Here is a 25,774-nt window from a genome sequence, read left to right on the forward strand (position 1 = left end):
AGAGAGGAGTTGCTGGTCCAATCCCATCTCCAGTGGATATGTGGCCCCACAGGTCACTGCTATTCAAGAATACACTGTGTGCAGTTTTGGCCACTCGGATATAGGAAAAACATCAGGTGGAAATGGTGCAGGAAAGATTCACGGGGTATGACTGGGGCTGGTGGGCGTGAGTACAAGTAGAGGCTAGATAGGCTGAGACTCTTCTCTCTGCTGTGTAGGGGTGAGGGATATCAAACCATGAGGGGCATAGATAAGTTGAATGGTCAATCTTCTTCCCAGGCTAGGGAAAAATCAGAGGGGATAGGGGATAGGTGTAAGGCGAGAGGCAACGGTCTCAGACAGAAAGTGGTGGGTATGTGACATGAGCTGCTTTATAAAAAATATTTGGACAGGTGAATGGATGGAAAACGTTGAGAGGGATGTGGTTGGAAGACAGACAAATCGCACAAACTGAGGGAAATAACTTGGTGGTTGGGGTGAAGGGCCTGTTTCGTACTGGAAAACTCTGGATTCAGTTTCCCCTTTAATCCAAGCGCCCAGTTATTTGAACATTTCTGGCCACTAGATTATGATTCCTTAGCTTTTAACTGTGTTCTTCTTGGCTCAGATTGCCAATGCTCTTTTTAGAGCATTTAAATACACTTTGCAGAACTGAATGCCAAAGCAATGTCTGCACCCCCCCCCCACCCCCCCACCCCCCCCACCTTACCTGAAGAGAGTAGACTCTGTTTGTATGGCCCTGCAGAGTGTGCACACAGGTTTCAGTCTGTGGATCCCACACCTTGACAGTGTAGTCATAAGCGCCACTCACTACCCTCTTCCCGTCATACTGCACACATCGCACTGCAGCCACATGCCCCAGTAAAGTATGCAAACAGCGGCCTGTATCGATGTCCCACACTCTGAGAGTCGCGTCTCTTGATCCACTCACTACCCTGCAAACAGGAAAAACAACATCAGGATTCCTTGGCTTTACCTTCAGCTTACCTTCTCCCCATCCGTGCTGCAACACAGACTTGTAACCCACTCTTCTCACCTGCCCTCAAGAATTAGAGAAAATAGATGCAGAAGGCCACTCGGCCCTTCAAGACTGCTCCATAATTCCAAACGATCTTGACTGACCACATAACCTCTGTACCCTATTCCTCCTTTAGCTCCATATCCCTTCATCCTGTAAACCATGATGGCCACATCCAACTCCTTTCAAATGATCGGCCTCGACAACTTTCTGTGGAGCAGAGTTCCATAATGTCACAGCTCTCTGAGTGAAGGAGTTTCACCTCACCTAAGTCCAGAATGGCTTCCCCCTGATCCTTAGACGGTGACCTCTTGTTCTGGACATTCCTAACACTTCCTGTATCTAACCTGTCTAGTCTAGTCCTGTCAGTTATGTTTCAAGCCTCCCCTTCTCAATTCCACAGAGTAAAATCCTGGTCAACACAGTCTTTCTTCATATGTTAGGATAGGTTGATCTTTTCTCCTCAGAATAACAGAGGATGAGGGATGACCTAATCGGGGTGTGCAAGATGATGGGACTGTGATCGTGTGATTGGATAAAGGCCTTTTCCCAGGGCTGAAATGGCTAACATGAAGGGGCATCGTTTTAAGGTGCTTGGGAATAAGTCCAGGGGAATGGAAGAACCAGAGTTTCCCACACAGAGCATGGTGCACTAATGGAATGTGCCACTGGCAATAGTGGTGGAGCAGGTATAATAGAATCTTTTAAGAGACTATTAGAAAGATGCGTGGAACTGAGAAAAATGGAAGGTTATGGAGTATGGAATTTCTAGGCAGTTGTTAAAATGGGTTATTATTCAAGGATGATGGAATGGGCAAAGCCAGCATGGTTTCCTTAAGGGAAAATCTTACTTGACAAGCCTATTGGAATTCATTGAGGAAGTGACAAGCAGGCTGGATAAGGGAGATGGAGAGATAGAACATAGAACACTACAGTACGTACAGGCCCTTTGGCCCTCGATGTTGTGCCGATCCATATAAAAGTACTAAAGCCTCTCTACCCTGTAACCTTCTATTTTTCTCCATCCATGTGCCTGACTAAGAATCTCAAACATTCCTAATGTTCCAGCCTCCACCACCATCCCTGGCAAGCCATTCCATGCCCCCACAACCCTCTGTGTAAAAATACTTAGCCCTGACATCTCCCCTAAACTTCCCTCCATTCACTTTGTACAGACGTCCTCTGGTGTTTGTTGATCCTGCCCTGGGGAACAGGTGCTAGCCATCCACCCTATCTTTGCCTCTCAGAATCGTGTAGACCTCTATAAAGTCTTCCCTCAACCTTCTACGCTCCAAAAAATCCCAGCTCTGCTAACCTTGCCTCATAAGATTTGTTTCCCAATCTAGGCAACATCCTGGTAAATCTCCTCTGCCCCCTCTCCACAGCTTCCACATCCTTCCTATAATGAGGTGACCAGAACTGAACACAATTCTCTAAGTGTGGTCTCATCAGAGATTTGTAGAGTTGCAACATGACCTCTCTACTCCTGAACTCAATCCCCCTGTTAATGAAGCCCAGCATCCCATAGGCCTTCTTAACTATCCTATCAACCTGTGCGGCGACCTTGAGGGATGTATTGATTTACCTCTGTTCATCCACAATCTTAAGTAACTGACCATTAACCCTGTACACAGTCTTCTAGTTTGTCCTTCCAATATACATCACCTCACACTTATCCAAATTGAACTCCTTCTATCACTTTTCTGCCCATCTCTGCATCCTATCAATATACTCTTACAACCTTTGACCACCTTCAGCTCCATCCACGACTCCTCCAATCTTCATATCATCCACAAACTTAATGACCCATCCATCTGCCTCTTCATCCAGGTCATTTATGAAAATCACAAAGAGCAGGGGTCCAAGAACAGATTCCTGTGGCCCCTCCACTAGTCACCGACCTCCAGGCTGAAAACTTCTCTTCCACTACTGCTCCCTGCTTTCTTCCTACAATGTTTTATTCACACGGCCAAGGTTCCACTGACCCCGTGACTTTCTGGATGAGTCTCTCGTGGGGAACCTTTTCAAATGTCTTGTTAAAATCCACGTCAACCCTCATCAATTTCTTTTGTTACCTCCTCAAAAAACTCAATTAAATTTGTGAGGCCCAACCATCCCTTCGCAAAGCCCTGCTGACTATCCTTGAGTAGACTAGACTTCTCCAAATGCTCACAGATCTTATCATTAAGACTCACTGGTCTATAATTCCCAGGATTCTCCCTGTTACCTTTTTTATACAAGGAGACTACATTTGCCATTCTCCAATACTCCGGAACCTCCCCTGCGGCCAAAGAGGATTCAAGGATTATAGCCACTGCCCCAGCTATCTCTTCCCTCACTTCCCACAGCCACCTGGGGTATATCGCATCCAGCCCCAGGGACTTATCAATCTTGATGTTTTTAAGAAGATCCAACATTTCCACTTCCTTAATCTCCACATTGTCCAGCACACAGGCCTGTTCAGTTTCAACATCACCAAGATCAAGGTCCTTTTCTCCAGTGAATACTGATGCAAAGTATTCATTTATGACCTGCCCAACCTCCAGGCATTTGTTGCCTCCCTTATCCTTTAGTGGCCCCACCTTCATTCTTGTCCTCCCTCTGCTCTTCACATGCATCAAACGCCTTGGGGGTTGTCATTAATTCTACATGCCAAGGCCTTCTCATGCCCCCTTCGAACTCTCGTAAGTACTTAAAGCTCCTTCCTGGCTACCATATACTTCTCATGAGACCTTCCTGTTTCTTGCTTCCTTAGAACCATAGAAAGGTACAGCACAGAAAACAGGCTATTTGGCCCTTCTAGTATGTACTGACCATTGTTCAGCAAGACCCAATAACCTGCTCCCATTCCAGGCTTCTCCCATCCATGTATCTATCCAATTTATTCTTAAAACTCAAGATCGAGTCCGCACCCACCACGTCAGATGGCAGCTCATTCCACACTCCCACCGGTCTCTGAGTGAAGAAGTTCCCCGAGTGTTCCCCTTAAATTTTTCCCCTTTCACCCGAAAGCCTCTCGTATTTATCTCTCCTAATCTAAGTGGAAAGAGCCAACTCTATCTATACCCCACATAATTTTGTAAACCTCTATCAAATTTATCCTTTTTCTTCATTCCAAGAAATAAAGTCCTAACTTGTTTAACCTTTCCCTGTAACGGAGTTCCTGAAGTCCAGGCAACATCCAGGTAAATCTTCTCTGCATTCTTTCTATCTTATTGATACATTTCCTGTAGTTAGGTGACCAAAACTGCACACAAAACTCCAAATTTGGCTTCACCAATGTCTTAAACAACCTCTTCCTTTTGACTTGTTCCCTGACCTGCTTTGTCAGCCACTGTTCCCTCTTCCCACCATCTTTTCCTTGTCCCATTGGGACAAACCTATCCTGAACCCAGCACAAGTGGCTCCTAAACTTCCTCCACGTTACCTCCGTGCTTTCTCCCAAGAACATCTGTTTCCAATTTACTCTCGCTAGTTCCTGCCTCATCCCTTCATAATTAGCCCTTCCCCAGTTAAGCACTTTCCAAGTTTGACTGTTTTTATCCTTTTCCACAGATATGCTAAAGCTCAGGGAGTTGAGGTCACTCTCCCCTATCGAGAGGTTCGTCACCTGACCAGGTTCATTCCCCAGAACCAGATCCAGTGTGGCCTCTCCTCTAGCCGGCCAGTCCACATACTGTGTCAGGAATCCTTCTTGAACACACCTGACAAATTCAGCCCCATCCATCCTTGCAGTCAGGAGGTGCCGGTCAATATGAGGGAAGTTGAAATCACCCAGTATTTCCCACCATTCCAAAATCTGCCTGCTGATCTGCTCCTCGGGGTCCCGAGAGCCATTTGCAGACCTATAGATGACTCCCAGCACTGTGATATTTCAATTTTCAGAAGGCCTTTGACAAGGTGTCGCACCACAGGCTACTTAACAAGAGCCCGTCTAACAGGAAACGTACCAGCATGGGAAGAGCATTGGCTGATTGGCAAGAAGCAGAGAGTTGGAATACAGGGATCACATTCATTCTGGTTGCCAGTTGCTGGTGGTGTTCACAGGGGTCAGGGTTGGGGGCCACTTCTTTTTATATTGAATATTGATGATTTAGATTATGGAATGAATGATTTTGTGGCCAAGTTTGCAGATGATAAAAGGGTAGGTGGAGGAGCAGGTCGTGTAGAGGAAACAGGGAGGCTGCAGAAGGTCAGACAGATTAGGAGATGGCAGAGAAGTTGCAAATGAAAAATAAACGGGCAGACTATTTTCAAAATGAGGAGAAAATTGAAAATCCCCAGGTGCAAAGGGCCCTGGGAGACCTCATGCAGGAGCCTGAAGGGAAACTTGCAGGTTGAGTTGGTGGTGAAGAAGGCACATGTGATGCTGGCGTTTGTTTTAAGAGGAGTAGAATATCGGAGCAGGGATGTAATGTTGAGGCTTGAAAAGGCACTGCACCCCTCAATGGCAAGAACGTCCTTCCTCTGATCAGGAGACCAAAACTGGTCACAATACTCGAGGTGTGTCCTCACCAAGGGCGTGTACACCTGCATCAGGACCTCTCTGCTTCTATAATCAAAGCCTCTCACAATAAGAGTCAATGTGCCACTTGCTGTACCTGTGTTCCACCCTTCACTGACAGATGCCCCTCGACCCCCAGGTCTCGTCGCCCCTCGACCCCATCCTCATTTCCCATCATTCAATTAAGAATCTGCCTCTTGTTACTGCCACCAAACTGGAGAACCTCACATTTATCTACATTTTGTCTAAATCTGCCATGCAGTTGTCCTTTTTAATTGGTCCAAATCACCCTGCAGCTTCTGGAATCTTCCACACAGCTTACTCTGCCACCCACTTTGGCGTCACCTGCAAACTTAAGAGATATTACTTTCAATTCCTTTGTTTTGCTGTTCAATAAGGCCACGGTGGATTTGAATGCAGCCACAATTCTGCATTCCTTCTGACAGAAATCTTTCACCCCTTGAGTAATTGTCACAGAGATGATATTTCTGCTGAGGAACTGTACCAAAGACACAACTGTTTGAACAAAATAAATCAGTTCTTTGACATAAACACGCGAGCCCTTATTTTGAGACATTAACCCCAATGTTCTAAATGTCCCACAAGTACAAACATCCTTCCCATTTACCTGGTCAAAACCCTTCCGGTCCTATTTGTTTCACATGAAAAGGTACTGTGTGGAAGTTTAAAAATTTTTTTAATTTAAAATGTAGCTATTCAAAATATACTTATTTCAGATTTTTGAGCTGTTGTATTTTGAGCTGGGTCTTTCTGATTAAAATTTTGAGGTTTGCAGTGTAACTAGTGTTTTTACATTGAACGGATGGAAAACACCATCCTATTATGAATCTTAGTCTAATTTTGTGACATGTTTGTGACAATAAATTCTGATTGTGAAAGAGGCAACAAAAATCAAGGAAAGCCTGTTTTGGTGAAATAATTGGGTTTCAGATTTGAAAAATCCCCAAGATCTGATTGGATTTTGAAGATGGTAATGGAGATGGTCTCGTTGCGTCCATAGGAGGTAAAGATAGACTACCTCACATACCTTGAGGGAAAGCTCAAGCCCGAAAAGTTGTAATAGATCTTTCCCTCCTACGTTTGTTGCAAGGTCTGCTGAGTTCCTCCAGCATTTCTGTGTTTTTACTACAATCGCAGCATGCGTTTCACTGCATGGAGATGGTGGCCGTCAATTTCTAAAATTCCATTGATTTTGTAATGTTCCCGCAGAACAAAAGGTAGCAAATGTAACCCACTGTCCTGGGATTGACAGAAGATTAGGAACTGTACGTTAATTGGCCTCAAAATTTTAGGGACATGCTCGAACGGTAACTTCAGCAAAATGTTATGGGTTATATTATATATAAATAGGTCTTAAAAATAAATAGATTATGGGGGGGGGGGGTTAGTGTCGGTCACTTCACAAAAAGAGTGTAACACTTCACAAAAGACACCTCATTCAAAGTACAAGAGCTTTGCTATGGCAAGTTGGCAGTTTGTTGAAAACCACATTTTGAAGACGGGTTGTGAATTCTGAGTTCTGCCTGTTGAAGACCCTGGTGGTCCTTACAAGAGGAAATGGATGGCTAGAGTGTTTCTCCCGAAATAAGGGAAACAGGAGAAACTCTGTGGTGACCTGGAAGTAGAGGTTATCATTTGGAAAACCCATGACGGGGCAGTTTCTGCGGCAAGACTCTGAAGTGACCGATCAGAGGAAATCAGTTTGTGTGTGTGTCCAACAAGCAACAAATTTCTCTCTGAAACCAACAAGAACCTTTCTGAGAACCATTTAACTTTAAGAGTCTGGTGGAAATTATAAATGTTAAATTCTGTGCACAGTGTAAGAATTGCCTGATACCGAGAGATGTGAGAATGGACTGTAAAATCAACTTGGATCGAGGGAAGGGAAAACAGAGTCTCAGTGATACATGGGGAACACGTATTCAAAATGTCTCCATCTTTCCCCTTTCTTCTTCCTTGAGCTGGTGGGTGAGATGCGTTCAGGTGGACTAAGGCTAAAGCGAGGTTGAAAAGTAAATCACAAGAATAATAACCAAAAAGAATAAAGGAGATGGGAGGAAATTCCAGGGAAAGGTTTCACATGCCCCAGAGGAGGCAGAATGCGGAACAGCAGATAAAAAGGGAATGTGAAGAAAAGGTCGCCAAAGGGTAAAAGATCTGTTACCCCTCTTGCAAATCTGAAATTTCTGCTTCTCAAACACAATGTAAGGGCCTTACTTGTTGCCATGGAGATGCATGCATCGTACAGTTGAGGCGTGTCCATAAAGCGTGTGGATACATTCGCCTGTTTCAACACTCCACACCTTCAGGGTACGGTCTGTTGAACCACTAATGACAACGCTTGCCCTCATCTGTGAAGACCAAACTCCACCTGTGTGTCCAACCAGAGTCTGCACACACTGCAAAACAAGACAGTAACAGAGGGCTGAAAAACCACATAGGCAAAACACAAGTACTGAATTCAAAATCAATCTTTCGTGAAAAGAGATGAGAAGTCACTGGTAAAATAAACCAAAGTTCTTCCCAGACAACTAATGGTTAAAGATGTCAACCATCCGTTTCACAGAGAAGAATTCGACAGATAATCTGGAGGTGCTTCAAAAATTAAAGAGTTTGGTGAGGGGAGGGATGCCAGCAAAGAATTCTGCTCTTCACATCTAGCAGAAGACAGATCAGTACAGCTTGCAGATGCCCATCTGCTAGCCCAAACATACAAGGCCAATCTTGAACACAAAAGGTGGGCTGCATTAAATGTCAAAACATCACTGTGTGTATCAGTGGAATGAGGTTGCAGTCAGAATTTCCCATACAACTGTAATTTACCAAATTAACCCCTTGGTCTTGATAACCACTGTCCATCTTAGCACCATGAATACAATATCCGTGAATACAGTTGGGTGTGAGGACAGAGAGAACCTAAGAAATAGGACCAGGAGTCGGCCAACTGCCCATCAAGTCTGCTTTGTGATTTATGAAGATCACGGCTGATCTGGCCATGGCCTCAGCTCCACCGACTCACCTGCTCTTAACTAATTTACATTCAAAAAAATCTATCTGCGCCTTCAATACATTTCACGAGGCTGCCTCGATTACTTTCTCGTGCAGAGAATGCCACAGATTCACTACTCTCTGCGTGAAGTTGGTCCTCCTCATCTTTGTCTTAAATCTACTCCCCTGAATCTTTAAGGGATGTCCCCTAGTTTTACAGCTGCAAATAAATGGCCAAATTTCAGCGAGAAAGATACCAACCGACAAAAGGGCAGTGGTACACATACTTCGCCTGTTATTGCAGACCATACTTTCAGTGTGTTGTCATCTGAGCCACTTAAAATACGATTTCCTGAGAATTGCAAGCAGGTAATCACATGATCATCATGTCCTTTCAACACCTGAAAAACAAGCAGACACTTATCATGAATTGTCTGGCCATATTCACCGACTGCACAAATCACTCAAAATGATTCGCCAGTTCTGTACACCCGATCCAAAGACGATTTATGAAGATAACCTCATCTGAATTCCAGATTCTTCTCCTTTCTGAAGAAAGCTGTAGGAACAGGAAGCTATATACCCAGCCAATATGTCTGCTTCCTGCTCTCTCTGTATCAAGGAGCATGAAATGGGCCATTCAGACAACTTCCAGGCCAACTGTCATCAAGTACCGATCTGTACTAACCCCATTTTCCACTTGGTCCGTAGCTTCATGTGAGATTCCCTGGGATCGCCCAAGTCAATGTGAATGATGCAGGGAATTCATTCTTCATGAATCCTTTACATTTCTGGCTTGTGTGTTTTGACCTCCCTGCCAAGGGAAATAGGTCCTTCCTGTTCACGGTACCCCAAACACATCACTTTATATTACAGATTAAATCGGCTTTTGGCCTCCTTGTGTTGTATAGCAAACCTTCCTCTCAAATCTTTCCTCAGTTACAGTGTTCTTGTTCCCATCACATTCTGACAAATAAAAATAGAACATTCTGGAAGCACTCGGGTCCAGCAGCAGCTGTCGAGGAAACTTTCCCTGGGCTTGCCCAGCAAAGGAAAAGACTTGGCAACTAACCAAGCACCATAATTAAAATAGAAGAGTCCCTCTGGAGACAGAGTGTCCGTGGATCTTGCCATCTCCTCCAATGTCACCGCCTCCCTGCAACCTTTGTTGCAACAGTTTGTTGTTCAATGGCAACCCAGGCTTGAGGCATCCTAATGACACCTCCATGACCCCTGGTTCCAAATGCCTATGCATTATGAAGTCATCAGCGCCCGAGGTATTTGGGGAAGCCTCCTTGCCATTGTACCTTCACAATTCTTGGTTCCAGAAGCTAGTCAGCCTGCCACCTTGGGTGAGGCATTTGGCCACCATGTCTCAATTTGGATCCTGCCATACCAGCCACATTTTGATGTTCAATGTCAGCTTATTATCATGTGACTAGCAGTTTGTTCTAGGACACCTGCTCTTTGTGAATTTTATAAATGGCGGACGAAGAAGTGGAGGGGCTTGTCAGTACGTTTTCAGGTGACATGAAGGTTCGAGGTTTTGTGCATAGTGGAGAAGGTTGCTGTAGGTTATAATGGGATATAGACAGGATGCAGAGTTGGGAGGAGAAATGGCAGATCAAGTTGAATCAAGAAAATGTGAAAAAATGTACATTGGAAGGTTGAACGTGAAGGTGCAGAACGTGGTTAATGGCAGGATTCACAATAGTGTGAAGGAAAAGAGTTACCTTGGGGATCCAGGTCCATAGATCCCTCAAGGTTGCCACTCAAATTGATAGGGTGATTAAAAAGGCATACAGTGTGCTGGACTATAATAGTCGGGGATAGAGTTCAAGAGCCACGAGGTCATGTTGCAGCTCCACAAATCTCTAGTTAGACTACATTTAGAGAATTGTGTTCAGTTCTGGTCACCTCATTACAGGAAGGATGTGGAAGCTGTGGAGAGGGGGCAGAGAAGATTTACCAGGATGTGGCCCAGAAGAGAACACTTCTTATGAAGTAAGGTTGATCAAGTGAAGACTTCTCTCTTTAGAGCAATGAAGGATGAGAGATGACTCAATGGAGATGTATACGATTTTGAGATGTACAGCACAGTGGACAACCTTTTCCTCAGGGCGACAACAGCAAATATCAAAGGACACCTATTGAACCTGATAACCTAGGGCACTTAAAAAATCTCTAAGAGAAGCACTGGGTTGGAAGCAAAATAGAGGGTTATGGGCTGAGGTTGGAGTTAGATTGGTGAGGTGTAGGTTTATATGGCTTTGTCGGTTGACACAACATCTGGGGCTGAAGTGCCTATGCAGTGATATTCTACATCCCCGAGAGTGTGATACATTGGGGAAATATTCTGACTGTCTACTCTAGCAATGCGTCTCACGGTTTTACAATGATGCCTGTGAAAACTTCCGACTGAAACATTGAGGAGTGTTCTAAAGCTCACCTTTGGAGGTCTGATCTCACCAGATCGCCAGTTCGTGTCTATTTTATGTTGTTGCATGAAGGCCGATTTCCAGGGACTGTACATGAAACCCGTGCTGAGCATCCGTCGGCGCCGCAGGCACAGGGGCTCTTCAATCACTGGGCAGGAAAGAAAGAGACCAGAGAACATTCCAGCATAGAAACAGCTCCCTTTGGCCCCTCTGGTCTGTGCCTAACCCCATTGACCTACACCTAGTCCATATCCCTCCACATCTCTCCCATTCACGTACACACGAAAATTAGTCTTAAATGTTGAAACTGAGCTCCATTCAGAACCTCAGGTGGCAGCTCGTCCCACTCCTCTCTGTGTGAGGAAGCTCCCCCTAAACTTTTCCCCATTCACCCTTAACCCATGTCCTCTGGTTTGTATCTCACCTGCCCTCAGAGGAAAAAGTCTATCTACATTTACTCTGTCCCCCTCAATTTTAAAAACCTCGATCAAATCTCCCCTCATTCTTCTACACTCCAGGAAATAAAGTCCTCACCTGTTTAACCTTTCCCTGTAACTCAGTTCCTGGAATCCTATCAACATCCTAGTAAATCTTCTCTGCACTCTTTCTATCTTATTGATATCTTTCCTATAGTTTGGTGATCAGAACTGGACACAATATTCCAAATTTGGCCTCATCAATGAATTATACAATTTTACCATAACATCCCACCTCCTGTCCCCAATAATTGGATTTAAGGTAAAGGTAACGGTTCCATACTGTCACTAATACTTCATTTAGAATGTATCATACATGAAATTATTTAATTCTGTCCACCATGCTCTAACTACTAAGCTATTGGAGTTATGAAGGCCAATATGCCAAAAGCTCTCTTTCCGACTCTATCCACCTGTGACACCACTTTCAGGGAATTATGACTCTGTATTCCCAGATCCCTCTGTTCTACCGCACTCCTCAGTGCCCGACCATTTACTGTGTACGTCCTTTCTTGGTTTGTCCTTCCAAAATGCAACACCTCACACTTGTCTGCATTAAATCCCATCTACCATTTTCCAGCCCATATTTCTGCCTGGTCCAGATCCCTCTGCAAGCTTTGAAAACCTTCCTCACTGTCCACCACACCTCCAATTTTAGTGTCATCTGCAAACTTGCTGATCTAATTTACCGCATTATCATCCAGATCATTGATATACATGACAAATAACAATAGTCTCAATACCAATCCCTGAGGCAACACCACTAATCACAGGCCTCCAGTCTGAGAAGCAATCATCCACCACTACTCTTGGTTTCTTCCGTCCAACCATTGTTGAAACCAGTTGACTACCTCCCTATGAATACTGAGCGACTGAAACTTCCTAACTAACTTTCCATGTGGGACCTTGCCAAAGGCCTTACTGAAGTCCATGTAGACAACATCCTCAACCTTTCCTTTGTCACTTTCCTGGTAAACTTCTCAAAAAACTCTATACGATTGGTTAAACACAACCTACCAAACACAAACCCATGTTGACCATCTCTAATCAGTTCCTGGGCATCCAAATAATTGTATATTTGATCTCTTGGAACAATTTTCAATAATTTAACAGGCCTACCAATGGCATTTTTGGAGCCTTTTTTTTAAACAACGCAACAACGTGACCTACCCTCCAATCCTCCGGCACCTCATCTGAGGCTAATGACATTTTAAATATTTCTCCCAAAGCCCCTACAGTTTCTACACTAGCCTCTCTCAAGGCCAAAGGGAATACCTTGTCAGACGCTAGGGATTCATCCACCATTATTTGCTTTAAGACAGCAAGCACCTCCTTTCTCCAATTTAGAATTTCAACCACTGGCCCAGACTGATCCTTCTCTGTAATTAACTTGAAACCAATGGCATTTGGAACACTGGACAAAAAATGTTCCCCTACACATACCAGCAGAATGAAGAGGGGGAGGAACCAGCTGCCCTCAGCAGAATGAACAGAGGGGGAGGAACCAGCTGCCCCCAGCAGAATGAGCAGAGGGGGAGGAACCAGCTGCCCCCAGCAGAATGAGCAGAGGGGGAGGATCCAGCTGCCCCCAGCAGAATGAGCAGAGGGGGAGGATCCAGCTGTCCCCAGAGGAATGAACATCGTCACTCATTTTACATATCCACACATGCTTGTTTAGCTGACGGACTCTCCCTTCCCTGTTTGCTGCCTTTTTAGACCAATTGCTGCTTTATTAATAATCAGTAGGAAGACGTGGACTAGAATTCATACCATCCTATTCCTCTTTCACACTAACAGAAAATATTTAGAACAAAGTACATGTTTACAATGTTGTGCCCACCTATATGAACTCCACGATCCATCTTACCTTTCCCCTGCACAGCCACAAACAACTGTCTCACAACCCATCTAAGGGTCTTCTAAATGTCTCTATGTTGAAGCTGTGGTGAAGGTGCAGAGAAGATTTACCAGGATGTTGCCTGGATTGGAAAATATGTCTCATGAGGCAAGATTAACAGAGCTGGGACTTTTCTCTTTGGTGTGAAGAAGGATGAGAGGTGACTTAATAGAGATCTATAAGATTTTGAGAGGCATAGATAAGGTAGAGACTCAACACCTTTTTTTCCCTGGGCAGGAACAGCAAACACCAGAGGACATGTGTACAAAGTGAAGGGAGGAGTTTTGAGGAGACGTCAGGAGTAAGTTTTTTTTTACACAGAGTTGTGGTTCCCTGGAATGTTTTGCCAGAGGTGGTGGTGGAGGCTTGGACAATAAGGACATTCAAGAGACTTTTAGACAGGCATGTGCATGAAAGAATAACAGTGGGTTACGGGGTAGGATGGGCTTCATTTTCTTTTTTGTCGGTATATACAAGGCGGCACAACATCGAGGGCTGAATGGCCTGTAATGTGGTGTAACATTCTGTCTTCTTCCTCATTAGTCAGGAAGGTGTAGCACCAACTACATTTCCAAAGGAGGTTGAAGAAGCACACGGCTACTGGCCTTGATCTGGACAACCTTTTATAGGAGCACAAATGAGAGTCCTGTCTGGCTGCATCATTGTGTGGGACAGTATTGACCAGAGGTCAATACAGAGGATCATCGAAATGGCTGAGTGGATCACTGGGGTCTCCCTTTCATCTATCGCTGATATTTACTGGGAACAGTTTAAATGAAATTTTGGAGGACCTTTCCCATCCAGAACACAGTATCTATGAGACACTGTCATCAAGGAAGTGGTACAAAATTAGGACTGCCAGGCTGGGAAATACCTTCTTACCGCAGGCTGGAAGATTGATGAACAGCATCCTGTAACCAAGTGAACCATCCCAATATTTATACAGGGCCTTCCATAATATTTGGGACAAAGACACTTTTTTCCTGCCTTACTTTCACCCAATTAACCTACAATCCCCTAGTACATTTCGAACAGTGGGAGGAAGCAGAAGCCCCTGGGGAAAACCCATGCAGACATTGGGAGAATGTATAAACTCCTTATAGACAGTGCAGGATTCGAACCCCTAATCGCTGGTGCTGTAAAGGTGTGCTTTACCAACTGTGCTGCCCCAAACTCTGCACTCTGTTGAAAACTAGATACGACAGACTCCAAAAGTGATCAAAAGCTAAGATGCACCTGTGAAGCTAAATGTCCCAAACAACATGTTGCCCAGAGTGAGGGGTCTATATATAAAAAGTTCTGAAATTTCTATCTGGTCAATCCAAAATGAGCACAAATACACTTTATTAAAATCCAGAAGGTGCACTTTAATTACATGTGAATTGTTTGATTACAAATTTAAAACTATGGAGCACAGGGGCAAATAAAGGGAAAAAAGTATCTGTCCCAAACATTGTGGAGGGCCCTGAATATTCATTTAAAATATCTTAGGACGCAAGTAGGAGCAGATGTCAGCCATCCAGTCTGCTCCACCATTCAATGTGATCTGATGATAGGCTTGTCTCCACCTTTTCCACATACAGGTACACAATCCTTTACCCGGACATCTAAAATCTGGAAAACTCCAAAATCCGGTAAGTGGGGAGAGGCATCCGGCGCTTGGGGGAAGCAGCCGAGGGACCGGTGCTTGGGGGACCCGGCTGGGCGACTGGAAGGGGGTGGGGGTGGATACGGCAACACAATTCGGGTGGGCTTTTCTAAATCCAGAAAAATCTGAAATTTGGAATACACTGTCCCCCAAGGGTTCCGGATAAAGGATCGCGTACCTGTATCTCTTCATTCTCTTGCTATGTAAAAATAAAATCTATCCTTTATATATCTTATGTCTATATGTGATTATTTTTTAGCGTATTGTGCATGTGTCTGCACCATAGTCCAGAGAAATACTGTTTCGTCAAGTTATATATGTACAGTCAGATGACAATAAACTTAAACTTAAAAAGCTATGTGGGACAATGTTTTTATTTTATTATACAGAGAGCTTTGGCACAAACATGCTAAGTCAAAGAGCCGGCTCCTGTGCTGTACTGTACATTATTGAGTCATCTGCTGTCCTTCAAACTGTACTGTAAGAGAGAACTGCAAATTCACAGATTAATAGAACTCTATACCAACAGACCAGCGAACACACATTCACGACAGTTAAGTGATTGGGAGGCTGGAAGCCATGTTCAGCAAACTCACCTTCTTCTCTGCACTTTTCTTTCCAGAGCAAGTTATCTTCAGCCAGGATGCGCCAGTATCGACAGGTTTGTGCTGCCTGCAGCAGATCCCTGGGCTCCAAAAATGACAGGACATATAGTGCAAGCTGGAAGCAGGAAATACAGGTATGGTTAACCCAGTCCAACCAATTGGGAAAATCACAGGACAGACATTTAATCAGAATTAATCTGAAAGTAAAAGATCAAAATCAGATTTGCCACTTCAAAATATTATTCCTGGCAGGAGACAAAATTCTCCTGAATCTCAATGGTGTTAATGTCGATGGCATCTTGGTAACAGATCCGGGAACAATTTGAGAATGACCTTGGCTATTGTGTGGGGTTTGTCTATTCCCCCTGAGACTGTGCAGATTTCCCCAGGCACTTGGGTGTCTCACACCATCTCCAAAGCAGACGGGTAGATTCATTGACTAGGATGAAATGTGATCACTGGAAGCAAGAAGAATTGATGGACATGCATCATAAGTAAGCCACAGGGCAAAATGGTGCTCACTTCTGGTCACCTCATTGTGGGAAGGATGTCGATGTTATGGAGAGGGTGCAGTGCAGATTTACTAGGATGTGGCTTGGATTGGAGAACTGACAGACCTGGGGCTTTTCTCTTTAGAGGACAAAGGTTGGGAGCTGACTTAATAATGGTATTGTGGCAGATCATGTCACTTAGTTCTTGAACTGTCATTCGGAGGTTCGGGCTCTCACGAGGGCGGGAGCCTGGGGCGTGATGGGGTCCAAGCAGCGGAAGGCTGGGTGTTTTTTTTCCCTCTCTCTGAGTTGGCTAGTTGGCTCACAATTTCAACTGTGGATAACAACATCTGCACCAAACTGTCAAATTATTAAACTTAATGTTTGGACCGAATGGATAAATAATTAAACTCAGTGTTTGCACAACTCGCAAACAACGACATTGGTGACCTGACTATCCAAAATGGCCTCTTTTGGATTGCAAAATGCTGGGAGGAGACAATTCAGATCTACAGAACTCAGGTTCATTCAAACTGCCCACCTTCTCGACATCACATCTGCAACAAGCTGAAGCCAAATAACTGCTGAGGCCACAAAGTACTACCACGTGGTCAGTGTGCTGGAACCATCGGGCACATCGTCGATTACCTTTACCAGCCACTCCGACAACGAGTATGAAGGGATCAAAATGCTCCTCAAGCATACATTCGGTCTCTCCAGCTGCTACAAGGTGGCAACACTGTTGCACATGGAAGGCCACACTCAAACAAAATCCTCGCCCTCGTGGATGGACACAGGACCTGCCTCCTCTTCAAACAGGTTTTCCTTGAGCAAATGCCTGAGGACATCCACCTGCTCCTCTCATGACAATTTCATTAACCCCTGATGGCTGGCAGCCCGAGCAGACATACTATGGCAAGTCAAACAACAGGTGGCAGCTGTGCTTCACCAGGTGATACAGACAGCCCCTGCCTCCATGAAAAGGGTGACAGCGACGTCAGCCTCGAATAGCGCCCGTAAAGACAAGTGGAGCTACTATCACCAAAGATGGGGCACCACGGCCCGCCAAAGCTAACCACCCTGCACGCATCTGGCCAATGCCTCAGCCGGCTGTTGATATAGTGGCAACACAGCCGGCCAAAATCTATATCTAGGATCATCATTCGGGATGACGCTTTCTCGTTGACAATGAGGTGGAAGTTAGTGTGTTGCCCCCCTCGAGCATCAACAATCATCCCGGAAAGACGGGGCCTCCCGTGACTGCTCCCAACAGCAGCAGCCTCAGATATACGGGATCCACACGATCCTGCTCAACTTCGACTCCTGCAATTTCAAGTGGACCTTTACCATCTTCAATGTCTCACATCCCCTGCTGGGCACCAACTTCCTCTGGGCACACTCCCTGTTGGTCTATTTGAAAGGACAATGCCTCGTCAATTCCACAACGTTTGAATCGATTGCCTTGCACCATGCCAAATTGACTGTACCCCACCTCGGCCTGGTGACCTTCTCTGACAACGAGTAAGCCAGGATCCAAGCCGATTCCCTGGACATCATAACTCCTCAGTTCACAGCGCCCAGCCTCAAGCATGGGGTGCACCCTATCCCCATGCTTGACTCCCACTCCATAAATGCACACGCAGGCTGCCCCCTGCAGGATGGAGAAAATGAGCAAAGTTCACCGCTCAGACAGCCTATGGGCATCCCCGCTTCACATGGTCCCCCAAATGTCTGGGGGCTGGAGACCCCCATGGGGAATACCACCATCTTAATGAGGTCATAACAGGTGACCAGTACCCTGCCCCTCACAGCCAGGACTTCACTGCAAACCTGGATGGTGTCAAGATATTTTCCAAGATCAACTTGGTATGCGGCTACCATCAGATTCGGGTCCACCCAGTCAACATTCCCAAGACGGCTCTCATCACCCTATTCAGGCTCTGAGTTCCTTCGCATGCCTTTCAGCCTCAAGAACACTGCCCAAGCTTTCCAAAGGCTTATGGTCACGGTAGGCCACAGCCTCGACTGCATGTTCATCTACCTCAACATCATCCTCATCGCCGGCCACTCTCACCAGGAACACTCTACACACCTCTGCCAGAGGCTCAATATGTATGGCCTGGCGATCAACCTTGCCAAGCGTCAGTTTAGCCTCACTTCCATCAACTTCCTCAACCACCACATCGACCAGCACAGAGCAGTCCCACTCCCATCCAAGGTCACGGCCATTCGCAAGTTTCCCAAACCCTCAACTGTGAAGGGACTCTAAAAGTTTGTCAGCATGGTCAACTTCTATCGCTGTTTCATGCCAGCACCAGGCAAGATAAAGCAACCGCTTTTCAAGGTCCTGGCCAACAAGCTGAAAGAGCTCATTTGGTACGATGCAGCCACAACTGTGTTCAACAATGCCAAGGAAGCACTGGCAAAGGCAACAATGTTGGTACATCCACGAGCCAACGCACCAACCACCTCGCTTCTGGGACAGCCGTGGGCGGAATGCTGGAGCAACTGATCAATGGTATCTGGCTGCCCCTCGCCTTTTCAGTCGTCACCCACGACTCCCATGCTCTTGGGTGCACTTTGTCCAGTCCCAATGTCCCGACACACTCCCACAACCACATACGTCCCACCCGACCGACCTCCAGGCCTGCCAGTACATTTTCCTTCACCGAGATTCCCACCGTACACCTCTGCAAAAGCCATACAAGGGCCCCTTCAGAATACTGCAAAACCACGTCACGTCATCTTTGACTCAGACAGCAGATACGAGACTGTCACCGTGGACCGTCTCAAGCCGCCACACTTGGATATTGACCAACCAGTACAGGTGGCACAACCCCACCACACAGGGCATCCACCATCCCAACTAATAATTCAATACTCCAATTCTCGGACTGTTGGTCATGTGACGGATCGTGCCACTTAGTTCTTGAACTATCGTTTGGAGGTTTGGGCTCTTGAGAGGGTGGGAGTCTGGGACGTGATGGGGTCCAAGCAGCAGACTGGCAGCATGAGGCTGGGCAGTTATCCCCCCATCTCTCTGAGTCAGCAGGTCGGCTCACGTTTTCAACTGTGGAAAACGGCATCTGAACTGAACTGTTGAATTATTAAACAATGTTTTGACCGAATTGTTAAACAATTAAACTTAGTGTTTGTACAACTCACAAACAACTACAGCATAAAAGATTATGAGGGGTTTAGTTAGGGTGGACAGCTTTTTTCCTTGGGTGGCAATGGCAAATACCAGAGGATATCTCTTTAAGGTGAGCGGAGGAAAGTTTAGGGGAGCTATCAGTGGTCATGTTATTTTATACACAGAGAGTGGTGGATGCCTGGAATGCATTGTGGGGAGTGGTTGTGGAATAGGGATATTCAAAAGGCTCTTAGATGTGCACGTAATGTAAGAAAAATTAGATTGTTGGGGAGTATGTTTACATAAGTCAGCACAACAATGTGGGCTGAAGGGCCTGAACTATGCTGCAATGGTAATACTCTATGCTCCATGAAAGGGGAATGGGAATGATGGGATTATTTTGCTGGGATAAAGCATGGGCTGAGTGGCCTACACCGGAACTGTAGCAAGTATAAAGAGCAGAGTCGTAAATGCAAATCTAATTCAAACATCACAATGTGGAGCTGGTATCTACTCGACTGTTAATATGTCTTAAAATGAGCCTTTCATTCAAAGTCGCTCCAACTAAAAAGTTTATTTACCATTTTTCGTTGGTCAGAGCTGCAGAATCATTCCACTTTAATGGCAATAATTCCTGAGTTGACCCAGCCTTTTGCTCATTATTCTCCAAAAAGAGCAAAAGTTTTTCCCTCTATCTTTTGAATCCCTGAATCATTTAAAACACCTCATGGAGATCACCTGTTGTGTTTGAGGGCATTCAAAGCCAGTCCTGACAACATGGCTCTGCAATTTAACTTTGGACAGCTGAAGGAATGTCTGGTAACCAATTACAAGCAATAAAAGACAGATTTCCAATTGTAAACATAATAGAGTAAAATCCCTGCCATCTGGAATTCAAGCACCAACCAAATAGATTGTGGAAAATAAATAGGTAAAAAAATACAGAAGTTTAAAATCGGGACGCCTCATCATTAATTCTTCAATGCTATCCCAAGCAACTGGAAAATTCACTTATCTGGGATCTACCAATCTCCATTGCACATGGTTTGGAAGTGCTAATGTCTGACAAACTAAATTCCAGATCAGTCTGAAAAGGTGAAACAGGTAAAGGCACAAATTTTACTGGAAGCTGGTAACCAGAAAAAGAAGGGGCAAAGGAGTGTTTCCCATTAAGAATGCCCCTCACGTTTTCTTTACATTTTTATAAGCAACAGAAATGAAGCCACACAGGTCGTGCCACTAGCTGGAGATTCGACGACACAAGGGCTGAACATCTCTAAACACATACCTCTTTAGGGAGGAGGGAGATAAAGTCCCGCTGGAACTGAGGCTCAATGACCTGCATCATGTACTTGATCTGAGAAGTCTCACAACGATCAATGAGTTCATCCAGCGCCAGAAGCTTCTCAGGGCCACTCCACTTCTAGCAGACAAAGCACAGGTATTATTATAGGAAGCGAGGGAGGAGATTGCTGGATCGCTCTGTCCTTCCTGGCTACGGGAGAGATTCGGGAGGATTGGAGAATGACAAATAGAGTTCCCTTGCTTAAGAAAGGTAAGAGGGAAAGTCCTGGGAATTATAGACCACTGAATTTTACATCAGTGGTGGGCAAACTAATGGAGAGGATTCTTAGGGACAGGATTATCGAGCATTTGGAGAAGTTCAGTCTTCTCAGGGATTGTGAGGGAAACCTAACAGTTAATGACCAGGTGGGATTGGTAGTGAAAAAAAGCAAATGCTATGTTGGCCTTCATATCAAGAGGAATAAAGAGGTGTTGATGAGACTCTATGGGGCACTGGTGCGGTCTCATTTGGAGTATGGTGTGCAGTTTTGGGTCCCCTCTCTTGGAGAGGATGTGATGTTGTTGGAGAGGGTGCAGAGGAGATTTATTAGGATGATTCCTGGAATTCAAGGGCTAACGTATGAGGAGCGTTTGGTAGCTCTTGGATTGTACTCATTGGAGTCTAGAAGAATGAGAGGGGATCTCATAGAGACATTTGGAATCTTGAAAGGTTTTGACAGAGTGGATGTAGATGTTTCCCTTGGTGGGTGAATCAAGGACAAGGGGGTCACAGTCTTAAAATTAGAAGTTATCAATTCAAAACCAAGATGAGGAAGAACTTCTTTAGTCTAATACAAACTCGACTTGTGATCAATGCAATACTGAGGTATCTTCATTGACTCGTATGTCTTGGTCATGTCCCGTGTTAGAAAAATTTTGGAAAGATATTTTTAAAACTCTCTCAATTATACTAGTTATTCAATTCCAACTGAACCCCTTCACTGCTCTTTTTGGGATTACAGTTGTAGGTTGTTGACCGACTTCTGCAGATCGAATAATAGTTTCTCTACACGATGAGTAAGACGAGCCATTTTACAAATGGAAAGATTCTGATTCTCCAACATTACTTCAATGGCTTCTCGTCGTCTGTCTTTCTCAAATCTAGAAAAATTCAGGTCGTACTTTAGATACAAGAAACATGGAAACCATTTATGGATGGTTCTTCATGGGATAGAAGTGGCGTTATTCTATGAATTAACTCTTCCTTTTCACAAGTAATATAATTCTTGCCTTTTTTTATAATCTGTAGGTGTTGAGCTCTGTTTTAAACTGTTTGACAGATCCTCGGGATAAGCCGCTCAGTTGGTTTGTTTTTTGTTTAATTACGTGGTTTTTTTTAGTAATTAGTTGGGGTTTCTTAATATATAATGATATAATTATTTCGAGATCTCTGTTTACTTTGTTTGGAGAATTATTTCTGATATGTCACATTTTCACTCTTTGGAATTTATATATGATGCTTATACGATGTGGACTTGGACATCCATTTTCATTGTGTTATTCCTATTCTCCTTATGCTGTGTATATTGTGAAATGTTAATAAAAAGATTGAAAAATAAAATCTTACCAATATTCATACATCATGCTCACGGAAAAATTAAGAGCAATTTTTTTCCACAGCCACCAAGTGAAATTGCTGATTGGATGCGAAACAAAAAGTTTTTGTGGTTTTCTTTTCTTGCCCCTCCCTCTGGCTTTTACTGATCACCTGCAAGCCTTCCCCCATCACCCCTTGCCCTCCTTCTTATTCAGACATTTAACCAATATTGGCATCCCGAAGAAGGGATCAAGCACAAAATGTCTTGAGTTGTTTGCTTTCTATGGATCTTGCAGGGTGACCTGAGTTCCTCCATCACCTTTGTGTATTGTTCCTTGTGCAGAGAGACAACGACAAATAAACCAACTTACTGGGACAAATTCTGATCCTCACCACCATTGCACGAACCCAACTCCCCTTCCATTGCACGAACCCAACTCCCCTCCCATTGAACGAACCCAACTCCCCCACCCCATTGCACGAACCCAACTCCCCCACCCCATTGCACGAACTCCCCCATTGCAGTAACCCAACTTTCACCTTTTCACTAACCTAACTCCCACCTGTTCCAGTCCAATAGTCATTCTTCCTTCCTCACACCCAATTCAAAAATAGCATTCCAACTATATGGTCTGCTGTATGATGCACTCACCTGGAACATGCCAAGCCATTCCTGAAGATCTGTTGGAGGTGTTACTGATGTAATACGTCGGCGATGCTGACCTGGGATGTTGCCATTCCTTATATCCCCAAACGTTGTGGTTGTATTTATGCAGGGTGAGAGAGAACTATAGGAAGAGATTTTTTTTTTAAATTAAATTCTGAGAATTCTGCAAATACCCAGAATTCTGCAAATATGAAGGGAAAAGTGGATAAAGGCTTTGCCACCTGAACAGAATAGTCAGATGAGATGCAGCTTAACTTGTATATGGTATCCAACTGTTTTCCACAAATTAGTCAGGACTACTCATGAAAAGTAGTACACATTCCATTATACATCAAATCGTGCTAAGGTGGAGAGCTTCAAGTTCTTAGGTGAACACATCACCAAAAAGCTATCCTGGTTCAACCATGTTGATTGTTACAACTCAGACAGCACACCAGCATCTCTATATTTTTAAGATCCATGAGGAAGTATGGTATGTCCTCAAGGTCTCTTACCAACTTTACAAATGCACCCCTCACTGAAAGTGTCCTGTCTGGAAGCATCACAGTTTGGAACAGATATTAGTCTGTCCAAGTCAGACAAAGTGGTGAATGAAACAAAAAGCACTGAAGCAACACTCTGTAAGCTACTCCCATTAGATACCTCCTTTTATGCTCTACAACCACACTTCTATCTAAGAGGGAGTTGAGAGGATGATAAATGCTATGGCAAGTCTGAAAGAAAGGTCAGGGAGAGTGATGGGCAAGGAGTAATATGGGTAAAACAGATGAATTTAACACTCCATCGGCGTGCAGAATTATGATGTTTTGGCCATTATGGAGACTTGAATGCAAGTGGGATAGGATTCGCTCCTCAATGTTCTTGATTCTTTCAGAAGGGATAAAGAAGGATGGAAAAGAAGTGGGGGTGTAGCATTGCTAATCAGTGAGAGTATCACAGCTGCACTTGGAAAGGATCTAATGTTTGGCTCAACAACTGAAACAGCAAGGGTACAGATCAAAAATCAGAAAGGTCCAATACTCTGATAGACTTATATTTTCAACATCCTAATAGGATGTGGAGGAACAAATATAGAAATAGATTATGGAAACTTCCAAAAGCAATAAGGTTCTCATAGTGGGAGCTTCAATTTCCCCAAGATCCTTCATGTCAGAGACTTAGATGGGGTAAAATTTGTGACGTGATTCCGTAAGGATTTCCTGAAGCAGTGTGTTTTGGTGGTGCAACAAGGAAGGGATCCATTCATCCGGATTCACTGAATATCTCTACAATTTACGGAGCTAGTTTCACATTTACAGCATCCATAGAATTTCTTAGATGGAATATGACTAATCTCCATGGTCAGGTCCTGATGGGTTCAGTGGGATTAGTATTTTAGGAATGCAGACAACTGCCAGCAAAGCATGTCCTACTATGACAGATATCATGGTTTATAGAATCCAAAGGAATGGCTCATGAAGAAAAGGAGTTAGAGAGAGTCAGGGAGAATGCAAAGATCATTGCCAACGCCCAACAATCTCTCCCCTTACTCCCTGCAGTAACCTGGAGTACATCTCCTCCAGTTCTGTGGACATATCATTCCAAATGTCTGGAAGAAGATCCAGCACTTCCTCTTTCCTAACTCAGCATGTACCAGCACATAAGCCTTTTCTGTACTGACTTCATATTGACCAAGGTTTCTATCTCTGGTAAACAGTGAAGCCTCTTGCCTCTTGGCATGTTACCTCCTCTATCCTTTTTTTTAAATTTTTTATTTTTCACACTATAAACCATATTGACCAAGATACATACAGACATTTTTTCTCTTGAATATACACAGTGTCATTTTCTCCCCCTTTTTCCCCCCTCCCTTCCCACCATTTGAGCTGATCTGTTTTCCCACTACCCGGCCTTCTCCCCATAATCTTTGATATCCTGGATAATCAAGAACCTATCAATCTCTGCCTTAAATACATGCAATGATCTGGCTTCTTCAATTGCCTGTGGAAACAAATTCCAGATTTATCACCCTCTGGCTGAAAAATCTTCTCCGCATCTTTGTTCTAAGCAGATATCCTTCAATAATTAAGTGGTGCCCTCTTTTCCTGGACTCTCCCACAACTTTCTATGTTTACTCTGTCCACACCTTTCAGCATTCAAAATGTTTCAAAGAGATTCCCCCATTTTCTAAATTCTAATGAGTACAGCCCAAGAGCTGTCAAACACCCCTTGTATGATATCCCTTTAATTCATCACATGAGGCCAATTATTGTTCTGTCATCTACAAACATGATGACACTGTTGGAGCTGGATCTGGCGATACCAATGGTTTAGTAGCGTGAACAGGAGGGGGCTGAGGAGGGGGCTGAGGAGGGGGCTGAGTACACAGCCCCATGGTGCACCTGTGCTCAGCGTGTAGGTGCTTGATGTTCTGCTATTGACCCGGACAGACTGTGGTCTTTCCGTTAGGATCCTCGACTTACTCAGCAGCAGGCCCCAATCAGTGCAAATTGGCAACATCACCTCCTCCTTGTTAATCATTAACATGGGCATCCAAGCTGAGTGCTCTATTCCCTGTACACTGAGTAGCCAAGTTTGGCTCCATCGCAAATGACAGATTTGTTGATGATGCCACTGCTGTTGACCATTCAACAGGAAATTATGGATCAAAATATAGCTTGGGAGATCCAAGTATCTCATTGGGTGGTGCCAGAACAACAATCTTTCTCTTAAGATCAATATGATTAGGGAATTTATCATGGATTTTAGGAAGGAGAGGCCAAGGGACCAGGCATTTTCCCACATTTTTGGGACAGAGGTGGAGAGGGTTAGTACCTTCAAGCTTTGGGAGTCCATATTTCAGAGAACGTTTCCAAGGGCCAGTACATGAAGAAGGCACACCAATGCCAATACTTTCTAAGAAGTCTAAAGAAATTTGGGATGTTGTGAAATACTCACACGAATTTCTGTGGAAAGTATATGGACTGGTTGGATTTCTCAAGTGGCAGAAAGCAGTAAACTTAGCCAA

General features: G+C 44.4%; 1 protein-coding gene and 1 long non-coding RNA gene across 10 annotated transcripts in view; one reads left to right on the top strand and one right to left on the bottom strand.

Annotated features, from left to right (window-relative positions):
- Window positions 1–25,774, bottom strand: part of LOC138739705 (F-box/WD repeat-containing protein 7-like) — a 149,419-nt gene that overhangs the window by 13,281 nt on the left and 110,364 nt on the right. For all 9 annotated transcript variants that reach the window (XR_011342374.1, XR_011342373.1, XR_011342372.1 and 6 more), the window contains 7 exons: window positions 22,753–22,888; window positions 20,508–20,642; window positions 15,587–15,710; window positions 10,981–11,117; window positions 8,819–8,932; window positions 7,761–7,942; window positions 710–935 (listed from right to left, as the gene is read on the bottom strand). Coding sequence is in view for 4 of the 9 variants with exons in the window: in XM_069892296.1 (XP_069748397.1) it covers window positions 710–935; window positions 7,761–7,942; window positions 8,819–8,932; window positions 10,981–11,117; window positions 15,587–15,710; window positions 20,508–20,642; window positions 22,753–22,888 (1,054 nt within the window). In the remaining 5 variants the exon portion in view is untranslated. The remainder of the gene's footprint in view (window positions 1–709; window positions 936–7,760; window positions 7,943–8,818; window positions 8,933–10,980; window positions 11,118–15,586; window positions 15,711–20,507; window positions 20,643–22,752; window positions 22,889–25,774) is intronic.
- LOC138739710 (uncharacterized) overlaps window positions 9,822–25,774 on the top strand; it is a 56,251-nt gene continuing 40,298 nt past the window's right edge. The window contains exons 1-2 of the long non-coding RNA XR_011342375.1: window positions 9,822–9,883; window positions 15,613–15,729. This is a non-coding gene — a long non-coding RNA (uncharacterized lncRNA). The remainder of the gene's footprint in view (window positions 9,884–15,612; window positions 15,730–25,774) is intronic.

Source organism: Narcine bancroftii, chromosome 7 (genome assembly GCF_036971445.1).
Source record: "Narcine bancroftii isolate sNarBan1 chromosome 7, sNarBan1.hap1, whole genome shotgun sequence".
In the NCBI taxonomy this organism is placed as follows: domain Eukaryota; kingdom Metazoa; phylum Chordata; class Chondrichthyes; order Torpediniformes; family Narcinidae; genus Narcine; species Narcine bancroftii.